This window comes from Plectropomus leopardus, chromosome 2 (genome assembly GCF_008729295.1).
Source record: "Plectropomus leopardus isolate mb chromosome 2, YSFRI_Pleo_2.0, whole genome shotgun sequence".
Taxonomy (NCBI): domain Eukaryota; kingdom Metazoa; phylum Chordata; class Actinopteri; order Perciformes; family Serranidae; genus Plectropomus; species Plectropomus leopardus.
In genome coordinates this window covers 26,045,257-26,056,930 of record NC_056464.1, presented here as the reverse complement: position 1 = coordinate 26,056,930, position 11,674 = coordinate 26,045,257, and the positions used below count along the sequence as shown (strand labels likewise).

General features: G+C 39.4%; 1 protein-coding gene across 3 annotated transcripts in view; it reads left to right on the top strand.

Moving 5' to 3' along the window:
- Window positions 1–11,674, top strand: part of kcnab2a (potassium voltage-gated channel subfamily A regulatory beta subunit 2a) — a 110,822-nt gene that overhangs the window by 91,391 nt on the left and 7,757 nt on the right. For all 3 annotated transcript variants that reach the window (XM_042506533.1, XM_042506523.1, XM_042506514.1), the window contains 7 exons: window positions 5,935–5,979; window positions 6,527–6,571; window positions 6,812–6,855; window positions 7,113–7,199; window positions 9,569–9,654; window positions 10,640–10,760; window positions 11,328–11,422. In XM_042506533.1, coding sequence (XP_042362467.1) covers window positions 5,935–5,979; window positions 6,527–6,571; window positions 6,812–6,855; window positions 7,113–7,199; window positions 9,569–9,654; window positions 10,640–10,760; window positions 11,328–11,422 — 523 coding nt within the window. The remainder of the gene's footprint in view (window positions 1–5,934; window positions 5,980–6,526; window positions 6,572–6,811; window positions 6,856–7,112; window positions 7,200–9,568; window positions 9,655–10,639; window positions 10,761–11,327; window positions 11,423–11,674) is intronic.

The window sequence follows — 11,674 nt, the reverse complement described above, 5'->3', positions numbered from 1 at the left end:
TGAGAGTCCAGATATTCATAGTCTTTTTCTAAAATTACAGGCCAGCCAGTGTTGATATTTTTAACCTCAGAAAGCAGCCTCATACTGCCTTACGCTGAATGTAGTGATGATTTAAATTCGTGTGGATTAATCTGGCTTTGTAGTAACTTGGGTGCTTTGAAATAATCTAAGGGATTATCCTTTGCAAACAGTATCTCTGATTAACAGCACCAAGTCCTTTATTTAATCCTCTCAAGAATAGCCTAGTTTTGCCATTATGTTTGGGGAGATGCATCAGAGTGTCTCACAAAAAAATAAAAATAAATCAAAAGACTACATAAAGGCAGGAAAATGCAGCAGGTCTCAGTGGTTTATACATCTAATGCCTCAGCAGCTGTTGCCTGCTAGACGTCATCGCTACATGCTTCATTGTTCTGGGAGGCTTTAACAATCTGTTTGTCTTGTTGATTTAGGATTGGCTCAAAAAAAGTTGATCTTTGACACAGAAGTTTTACCAACTGTTACTGTGATCATCGTGCCTCCATAAAACAGACCACACTTCGACAGAAACGACAAATCTGTTAGACACGTGCAAATGTTTGTGACAGCATGTCACACAGCTCGGTATGTGTTGCACAGGTGTTAATCCTGACAGCTTCCACTGCAAAGCAGCACTGAGGAGCTTATATTACACACATACAGGAGAGTAGAACAAATCACACACTTTGCACATCAGAATGGAGAAAGCTTTCATGTGAAGTCGTTGGTTCTGGTTTACTGTGATTTCTTCATCAGCCAGACTTAGAGAACGTGAAGTGGTGCAAGTGGCTGTACAGTCGGCTGCTGTAATGTGGATTCTGTGTCTCGAGCGTGGACAGATTAATGAGGTTTGTAACTTGGGCACCCAATCCTTGTTCTGCCCGTGCACAGTGTATAGCAGTTGTTTATTTTGCATGTTTGTTTGGTCTCTAGCCCTGCAAAAGAGAGACACTGCTACAAAATAAACACTCAGTACATATAGATATTTAGATATTGATTCATAACTAGCGTATCCATGCCAATATGCAGGCCAGTAATTCTCAGAAATATAAATAACTATGTGTAATAGCTGTGTGGTGGCTGTTATCAGCAAACACATATGGCGTTAAAAGTATGCGAGTAATTTCCTTCTTCGTTTTCTTTCAGGCTGAGACATTTCACTCCATGCATAGTAATTGCATGGTATTGTGTGAACCCAGTGAGAAATGCGAGGGATAATTACAGGGAAATCTGAGAGTAATAAAATATTGTAAATGCATGAATAATGCAGCATTGTGGTCACTGACTTCTGCCGTAAGTCACAACATCGACTCGGCGCTGGAATAAAGAGCTAATTATTAGATGGATGAAGAAAGTCAACCTGCTTAAGGCACATTGTACCTTCTGTTTGGGCTCTCAGATTACTCACATTTCAGAAGGGCAACATGCAGGGCACTGTGTGGGTGTTTGCCAGGAACACACACACACACATGCACACAAACACACACTTTATTGCTCTCAGGGGAGCGCTTGAGTGCTCGTTGTTTAAAAAGGCATGGGTCCAGCTGGCAGGGTCTGAACTGGGCGGTAGATGTTCAGCCCCTGCTGTACCTGCAGCATGTTTGATCAGCAGAGTGAACCAGTGTAAATATTTGAATACATTTAGCTTTATAAGTGACAAACAAGAAGAGAACAAAATAAATTATAAAGCACATGCAGGATTTAATATTAAAGCATGATGATATCACAACACCCTCTGCATACAAAATTCATATTTTTGAGTTTTTCATATTTTCTTACTTGCACTTTACAACAAAGTAGCTCAGAGTGCAGCCCACAGACGCATTGCAGCCCTCAGAAACATCAAACTTCGCCTTCTTAGCGACACAGCAACAGGCTACTAGTCATTTTCAATGGAAGCTGGTAGCATGAGACTACAAAGTGACGCCCGACACTTCGCAGCATTAGAATTATACATTTTTATCTGCATTATGATTTTGAGATATTGAGCTTTAAAGTTTTTCATTCCAAATAGCATATTGTCTTTGTTTTCTATTTAAAATTTCCAAAAATGTGCAAAACACCTCACATAATGTTTATGACTTGACACAGACTAAGTATATATGAATAACTCAATTTTGACAAAAATGTCAGATAGAACCTTGTAGTTCTAAGATGAACGCTTATTGAAGTGCTTCAAATCAAACTCAACCAATCAAATTAAACAGTGACTCAGCTGAATGCTTTTGATCAGGCTGTTACTTTGTCATTTGTACTGTGAACACAGCACCAAATCCACCTACAGCGATGAGCTGTAAGTTTGTGTGGCGATCTTTAGAATACCATATGATTATTTTTAATGTAGTATTTCTACTGACACAAAAGACACATGCAGGGACACACACACAAACACACACAGCAAGTACTCTTCTTTGTAGGATATTACACACAAGCTGTTAATACATACTTTATTTCCTATTATATTTCACAGTTGAAAGAGAGTGTATTGCTTGTTTCCAAACATGTGGCCATCTTTCCGGTCTGACTGCCAGTTATGTGATTGGCCACCACATTGCAGTGTTGGGTTTCGTTTTTCCAAAAGTTGAATCTATTTCAAGGTTTTGCTGCAAGTCGCTGCATCCCTGCTGGTTCCTTTAATTGACATTCAGTCATCTGTGTAACCCTGCTTTTCAAGCATCCATACATCTGTACCTGCAAAGCGTTAGCACAGACTCACATACACACATACAGTTTATAAATATACAGTGCTGCACAGCACCAATAGGTTCATCAATATGCAGCATGACACAGCAAAATGTGTGAAGAATCACATAGAGAGAATAATTAAATTAACCTCCAATAACTCTTCCTGTCAGAAAGAAAAAATGTATGTACAAGGTGAAGTTGGAGGTAGATGAGGGGGTGAAACGTTTAAGTAAAGATTTATTTCTAAGGCCATTTTCACAACAAAAGTCACAGAAAGTTTTTATAAAAAAAAAAAGCTTTTTGCATGAAATCTCAAACAAGCAGAAAAGAGATCAGTTGCAGGAAGTTTCCCAAAGGTTATCAGTTATTTTGAGCAGCATCATGAGGGGATTATCAGTGCCCGCATTTATGATATTTTTTTATGCTTGGTCTTGGTCTTTTTACGATTGTTGCTCTTCTGACTTTGGGTCACACTAATTCAACTCACCACCTTCACTGTAGAATTTCAGAATAGTGACTCTTTTCAAATAAACATCAATTTTACATCATTTGTAACACTTATTTTTCAGTCCACCTAAAAGTAAAACTAAAATTATTTACTATTAAATATAGTTGTCTGAAGATCTACTTCCAACATTACTTGCTCACTAACCAAACGAGGGCTGCAATGGCTCATTTTATTATTGATCAATCTGCAGATAGTCTGCAGGATTTATTACTTTTGTCTATAAAATATCAGAAAATAGTATAAAATTCCCTTCACAATTTCCAAAATGAGAGTCCAAAATGACGTCTTGAAATTTCTGACCAACAGTCCAAAACCTAAACATAATCCTTACAATTAAGAAGCTTGGCTTAACAAAAGTTTAGTTGATTATCAAAATAGATGGCGGAATTTTCCTTTTACATTCTTTCATTTTGAAGCCCCAGTAACTAACATTTGAACATGGTAGACTCTCAGTCTGGTATAAGCCATCTGTATTTCTAATTTAGCTGACTGATACACCTCCATCTGATTATCACAACCACATGTCACACTGTCTGGACACTCAACACAGACACACTGCACAAATGTGCTGTGTCATAGGTGAGATAAATTATAGTCCTTGTAGTTTTTCAACAACGTGTTTAACACTTGGCAACAAAATGTTTATTTTAACTGCATTGGTTAGAGCAGCTGGCTTTATTCATCAGTGTACACACAATGAATACAAAACAAGCCATAGTTGTTGCAGTTTTTTAGACACATTTTATCTGACACTGTGCTACATGAGGTGTCTCATTATTTGTCAGAGTGAGAGGACTGGAGAGACGTCCTACTGACAGGTCTCTGCCCAGCCCTAATGAGCCCCATGTTGATCATAATGTCACTCATTAGCACCCCTGTGGATGCTAATGAGTAACATAGTGGTTGCTCCTCAGCACAGCTGGTCCCGGGCCCCGCTGACTTTGACCTGGCAGCTCGTTCACTCACACATCAGTCCGAAAGAGGTGCTCTTTCCAATCAAAGCTCCCTTTATGTATTATATAGTATGTGTGCAGAGCTGGACTGCTCTCTGTAAAGGGGACCTATTATGCTCATTTTCAAGTTCAACTTTGATGTTAAAAAAACATGTTATTTTCTTCATACTGCCTGTGCTGAAACATCTGAGTAAACCGTCTGTCTGAAACACTAGTTAAGTGCCTGTCTCTTTAAGCCCATCTTGAAAAATCCCCAGTCTGCTCTAATTGGTCAGCATTTTCAGGTTATCCACATCTGCGCTCTTGGTGTCTCTGCGCCATCATTGCAGCTGGGGGATGTATATAATGAAGAATTGTGGCACTTTCTGTTGTGGAAAAAAATCACCACTTAAAGCTATTAAATCAAAATTTTCACAGCTGGACATTTTCAAGTGAACATCAGCAACCAAGTAAATGTCATCCAGATGTTGGCATGTAGCTATATGTTGCAGTGTAAGTAATGTAAACACCATGCCTGGAGTTTATGATCGAATCAAAAGGGTGTTTACATTTGAACAGACACCAGTACCAATACCTGTGATTCAGTACTGGTACTCAGTGCTACCGTTTTTTCAGTATTTTAGTTTTCTCTGTAAAACAAAAAAAAAAAAATCTTAATTTTTTTTACAAGATGCAGTGACGTAGTCTCACTCTCAGCTTCTCTTTCAGGATTCTGCACCAGCGATTCTGTTCCTCTGATTTTTTTAATCAAACGTAGAGTAGAGCTAATCTTCTGTTTGTCTGTCTGCTTGTGTGTGTGTGTGTGTGTGTGTGTGTGTGTGTGTGTGTGTGTGTGTGCGTGTGGTGTGTGTGCGTGTGTGTGTGTGCGTGTGTCTGCTCGTCAATCAGTGATTCTAGGCCTAATACTAAAATAATATAGCAAAAAAAAAAACACCAGATGCCAAAAATATTGGCAGATTGGCACTGTAGCAATAGTTTTTGCCCACTGGGAAATCAATGGAGCTTCCCGGCCTCAGAGCATCTCCACCTCCTGTCTGAGGTTCAGCCCGGTGGCTGTGCGTAGCTCAGTTGCTGGCTTTGTTGCCATGTTTGGTACCCTACCCCGATATATAAATGTTAATCCTTGTGAACTGTTGTCCGCTTGTCTTACAAGTAAAAAATGTTAGAAAACAGTTTTCAAAACGGTGGGAAACCTAAGGTTTTTGCTTGTTTACCTCATTATTTCAAACTTTGACCACATAGAATATGTAGATCCGGCATTGTAACACTATTTATATAGGGAGGTACAATATTGGATTTGCTGATATTAAAACAACTCATTTGGCCAATAACCGATACTGATATCTGTAGTGGAATTAACATCTTATTATGCATACTCTTATTGTCACCAGCAGATGGAAACATAAAATACAATGCTTTTCAGTGTATGTTATTTTCATTCATTGTGCAAAATAAGAAAATATACTTCAACTTAGGGATGATGTTTTTTTTAGATGTTCACATTGTCAATTAAAAAGTAATATATTGGTTTGTGATATCAGCAGAAATCAACATGTTGGCAGATACCAATATTCATTTTAAAGTCTGCTGATATAGATAATGTGTCAATAATATTATGCATCCCAACATATATATGACAGAAAGTAAGAAAAAGTGCAATGGGTCCCTTTTAACGTAGGGCTTGAAGTCATAACTCAGACAGTTGGGTGTAAACACTGTTATCATTTCAATACTATCTTACTAAATTTTCTCTCCGCGTCTGCTTCGCAGGGCAGAGGTGGTGCTTGGAAACATCATAAAGAAGAAAGGATGGAGGTATGAGGCACACTTTAATTGTGTTTGGTGGTTTTCTTTTTTTTAATTTCCGTCCCAGCCAGCCTCCCTAATCTTGTATTATCTCCTTCCTTGCACATATTGGAAGGCTGTGTGTTGTGAACTGCAACGGTAAGGTAGGGGGATGAAAGATTAATGGAGGCAGTCGTGCCATGCCCACACTCCTGTGTCCCTCCTCAAAGATGCTGAATAATGGATGAACTTCTAGTGCCTTGTCCTCTACTTTTGTCGGCCCTGGATTGGCATTTGTATAGCTCTGACAGGTTATACGCCTACACACACTCATTCATTGGTGCTGGCCGAGTTCTGGCACAGTCACACTTATTGTGGGATGTGGGTGAGTGTGACAATGAAAGAATAAAGCATGATTACCCAAAGGAGGTGTCTGAGCTTTTCATCGTAGCTCTTAATGCATGTAAGGTTTGTATCGACCTCAGATACCACCAGCTCCTATACATGAGGCTATTTATGTAATTCTCCGTGTTTGTGCAGATGTTGTAACAGATGTGCTTTCATTTTCCATTTTCAGACGTTCGAGTCTGGTGATAACAACAAAGATCTTCTGGGGTGGAAAGTAAGTTTCACCTGGCTGCTTTTTTGACTCGGATGAGAAACGATCCTCCCGTATAATTTTTCTGTTTGATGGCCCTGGTAATGGGATCATGTGTCATCCAAACTGTTTGTCAGATACTTTCAATAAAACATTTATTAGATCATATTTCACAAAGGATGCATCATATTATATCAGCGCTGAGGGGGCTGGTCAAGTCATATTTCAAGAAACTGTTTATAACATTCTTTTGTTTTTTTGCAGAGCGGAGACTGAAAGAGGTTTATCCCGAAAACACATTATAGAAGGTAAAAAGCAGAGTTGCAGGTTAATGAATTAAATGCTGACAATGCAGCAACAAAATACTTCCTAATTAGTTGATTTGGCTTCAGGGAATCAAGGGTGCTTTTTATAATGGGGTTGCTAAGAAAACTTTTGGGTGCAAGAAATAGTTTGCGAACCCTCTGTTTTATTTATATGGCAGCATATAAATTAAGTTTTTATGAAGAGCACAATAGCAGAGCTTCACGACTGTTACTGAACTAACTGTGTCGCTTGTTTCTAGGTTTAAAGGCCTCTTTAGAAAGACTGCAGTTAGACTATGTGGATGTGGTTTTTGCGAACAGACCGGACCCTAATACACCGATGGAAGGTAATTATGTTATTGATCCTACTGCTTTTGAATTATCACCTGTTTTTCTTTTCCTCTCGCACTTTAGAAGCTGGGGTAGACAGAAATCTGGAGAGGCAAAAAAACAAAAATTAGCATAATTTAAGAATACAACATATTGACAGCAATTATTGTTTGATTTATACCTGCAAGTTGTGTTGAAAATAAATAAATAAAAGTAATTAGTCACAAAAAAAAGAAAGGGCAGCAACTTTGCAGATGGACCCTCTGTCGGCTGCTATAGGGATTTATTTTCTGCCAGTGCCAAGTTTCGCAGCATGCTGGTGACCAGTGGCAGCGTCGCTTTTAACCTGTGTAACAGCAGCAACAGAAAGTTTGCCGATCCAGTGGGGACTCTGGGCTGTTATGTCACCCAGAGCCACAGTGTGGTCTACAGTGGCAGGGAGTGACGTGGAAGACACACTGTGATTTGAGGCTAATTTTAAGCTACATGAACGTGGACTTGAAGTTGTAGCCGTGAGCCTTTAGCTTTGGTCAGCAAAAGGCTAGACTATTATAGCAACATTTACTCTACATCTCTGAAATGCTTTGCCGATATTGACTAGTTCTCGCTCGTTTATTGTCAGACTCTTTTAGACTCTATTTTTAGATAGGTCTTTCTATCTTTTTTAGTTTGCTGTGCAATGTTGGCAGTTGCTGCCAATGCCAGAATAGCAACTTTCTCAGCATGATTATTCGCCATTGAATCAGACTGTCACTGAGGGGACTTGCATGCACATCTGCATTTGTGGAACAGCCAATAGCCAGGAGGAGGTGCACAAATCTTGTGTTCTCAAAAACCACCTGAATTACAACATACTCAAAGTTTATTATGTGATTTTGCGCAATGATGCCAAAATTAGATTGCCTACACCAGCTTTAACTTTGTTTTCTTTATGTTTTGTCATATTGCACATAAAAAATGCACCTCTTTTCTGTCTCTATGACTACTGCTATGCGAGGACTTAGACATACAAACCTCTTGTAACTGAAATATCTATTTTTAAATGCTGCATGTTTTCCTGGTGCTTCCACCTCCACAGTCAGAATGAGGATAGATACTGATGCTGGAGACCTTTAAATGGCAGAGTGCTAACTGTGTGTGGGCTCAGCTGGTCACACAGCACGCATCTGCTCCCGTGTTGGAGTTTCCCTTTGGGTTAGAGTTCGGTCAGAGGTCATCTTCCTGCCTTTAGCTCGATGCTTCAGCGGCTCCGGCTCTCACAGTAACTCACAGTAACTCAGACGTAGCTGGTGCTATTTGATGTAAAAGTCGAAGCGATTCTTTTGCTCATCTGCCCTTTAAAGACTGCACACAGTTCACATGGACAGCTTTGAGTCTGTGTCTTCAGAACCGCAGTTATTCGACCATCTGGCGTGTTTTATTCTGGCAGTAGCTAAAGGGCAGTGTACAGGGTGAAGTAGTGGTGAGCTGCTGTTCTGTCAGTTTACAGAGAAACCCTCTTAAGCCAAGCGCCCACTAGATGAACGGAGAGCTGATTCGGTTGTCAGAGAGACTTTTCAGAAACAGCACAATGAATAGATGGATGGATGGAGGATTATTGGGGGTTGACACACACCCCTTTTATTGCACTTTGGTGCTCTCAATCTTGTCTGGGAAACCGAGATCGCTATCAAACATGATTGGTATTTTTGCCTTCGTATATAATGCCACTGTGACCAATGGAAAGACGGAAATTAAAGTAGGGTAATGTGGGATTTCAATGGCTGTCCAATATGTCTGCAAATAAACGTTCCTATCTGATGGCCTGAAATAAAATATAGTGATTTTCTGGCAGAATAACATGATTAATCTGTGTAACATCCAGCCTGAACATTAATGGGAATAAAAAACTAATCCTTGATGTATTTTTCATTTTATATAACCATATTTTTTTAACCATCTCTGCTTCAAATACGTCAGCTGTAGTCCAGTTTGTCAAGGCGCTTTGTCTCTGATTAAAGACTTGAGCTAGTGCCTGTCATCTCGTATTAATTTCTATTTATGTTCCCCTGTAGCAGGTTGCAAATTTAAAAAAAACGTGTGACATTAATGTAATTTTAGTGTGCCTTTCTATGAATAGATGTCACTCTCATATGCATGAATCAATCAATCACTTCTGATTAACATAATCAGGTTCCCCACCTCTCTCCTGAATGGCTCAGTCCATTTGGATTGCAAATGCTATCAATTCAAATACTCGTTTTATAATAATACAGAACCGGCAGCTCAGACACATTGCGGGCTGTGACGACACTGTTGGCTTCAGAGAGAATAAAGAAAAAATACTGTTCTGTAAACACAACAGCATTGATGATGTTTTTAACATTCTGTGTATTTTTACCCGCAGAAACGGTTCGAGCAATGACCCATGTGATAAATCAAGGCATGGCCATGTACTGGGGAACATCCCGCTGGAGCCCAATGGAGATAATGGTGAGACTCAGTGTATCTGTGTAGATGACAGTGCAAATAAAACATATTAAACATAGCAGTTGTTTTTGTGACCTTGCTTTATCCCACCTGTTCCTGTTTCTGTTCCTTTCATTGATATTCGTCATACCAGTGATTCCCAACTGGTCCAGCCAGGGGGTCCAGATTTCCCCTTAGTTATTTGTTAGAGATCCACACATTAGATGAATTACCACATATTTCATTTTATTTCATAAACTTTAAAAAACACTTTGCAACACTTCAAAATAAAAGCTCTGTGCCAGAAATGTACTGTACTTCAAAATAAAGTGGGCGTTTCACTTGTGGTCCATTCAGGCCCACCACTTATAAACTATTGCTTTATACTTTTTAATTTAGTCTTAGTCCTGTGTTTAATGTTCTTGTTAGTTCATATCATATTTAGTCAACCTCATCCTGTCTTTTTAAGTGAAGTTCAAGTCTGGGCAGTTTAGTTTTGTTTTAGTCAAAACCCCCAAACTATTTTAGTATGATTTAAGTCAAGGAAAGTCTTTTTTAGTCATCAGATTATATTTAGCATTTCTTATTTCACATAGGATTTTATCATATCATCTAATTAAAACACAAGTAAATTCATTATTTGCCTCACCACAGTACCATGTAAGTACACCCTGCATATAACCGACACTGCAACACCCACCACACACACACACACACACATCATATATTCACCAGTCAATCTTTAATGTTTTGTTTTTTTTATTTTCTTTATTTGTCAGTGAAAATAAAGAGAGAAATTAAGTTTTTTTTAACTAAATTTTAGTTTTGTCTGCTTTGGTCAACAATATTGCATGTTGATATGGTCAGACTTACTGTATAGCGACGTCGGTGCTGTCTCATCTTTGTCATAGAAAAACAGGTTGTTGATGAACATATTCATACTTTTCATTAATGAAATTAACACTGCTGTATATGAGCTTAGTCTTGTCTCTTCCATGTTTTCCTTCAGGAAGCTTATTCTGTGGCGCGACAATTCAATCAGATTCCTCCCATCTGCGAGCAGGCTGAGTACCACATGTTCCAGAGAGAGAAGGTGGAGGTGCAGCTACCTGAGCTCTTCCATAAGATAGGTGAGCAGTGATGGCTGTGTGGCTTTGGTTGAGGTCTTCTGTGAGCTGCAGGAAGGCTACAGATGATCTGTGACTGCAACATGTTGGATTCTGTAAAAATCAATGGCCAGTTTTAAAGTAAAATTTTATGTTGGAGGATTTCTGTTCTGTATTTACACACAAGCCAGAAAAGGCTTGCAACCAAATTTTTTGATGAAAACGAGCATCCTGTACGTTAATATATAACACACACTTAAAGTATTTTTTACAGGATTCAACAGAAAATAAAAGTTCTGGGGCGCCCGGTGGCTCAGTGGATAGAGCGGTCCTTTGCTGCATGTCTCTCTCTCTCTCTCTCCCTTTCACGCTCACACTGTCCTGTCAATTAAAGGCAATAAAAGCCCAAAAAAAATCTTTAAAAAAAAAAAAAGAAAAAAGTTCCACATAACAGATTTAAATTAGTGCAGCAAGGACCTACTGTACCTTTTGTGTTGTTAAAATCAATTTTCAAAGACAGAAGGACAACAACTCTATGAGGAAGTGATGATGTCATGATGATGATGATGATGATGATGTGTGTCTCCTCAGGTGTGGGGGCCATGACGTGGTCACCACTGGCCTGTGGGATCATCTCAGGGAAATATGACGGCAGGGTGCCTCCCTACTCTCGGGCCTCTCTGAAGGTACACGAACCCTCGCTCGCTGTTATCTGTCTCTATCCCACTCTGATCATCTGTGCTGGTGTCACCGCTCGCTGTCTCCCTACTGGTTGCTGGTTTGTTTGTTTGTTTGTTTATTGTGTGTATATTGTGTCTTTCAGGTACTGTATACTGTGCGCACCTCACATATCTGTGTGTTTCCAGTGCCATGGTTGACGCCATGCACTGTGCACCTCTTCCCCAGCGGTGCTGTTCGACACCGTTTGCCAGCTGGTG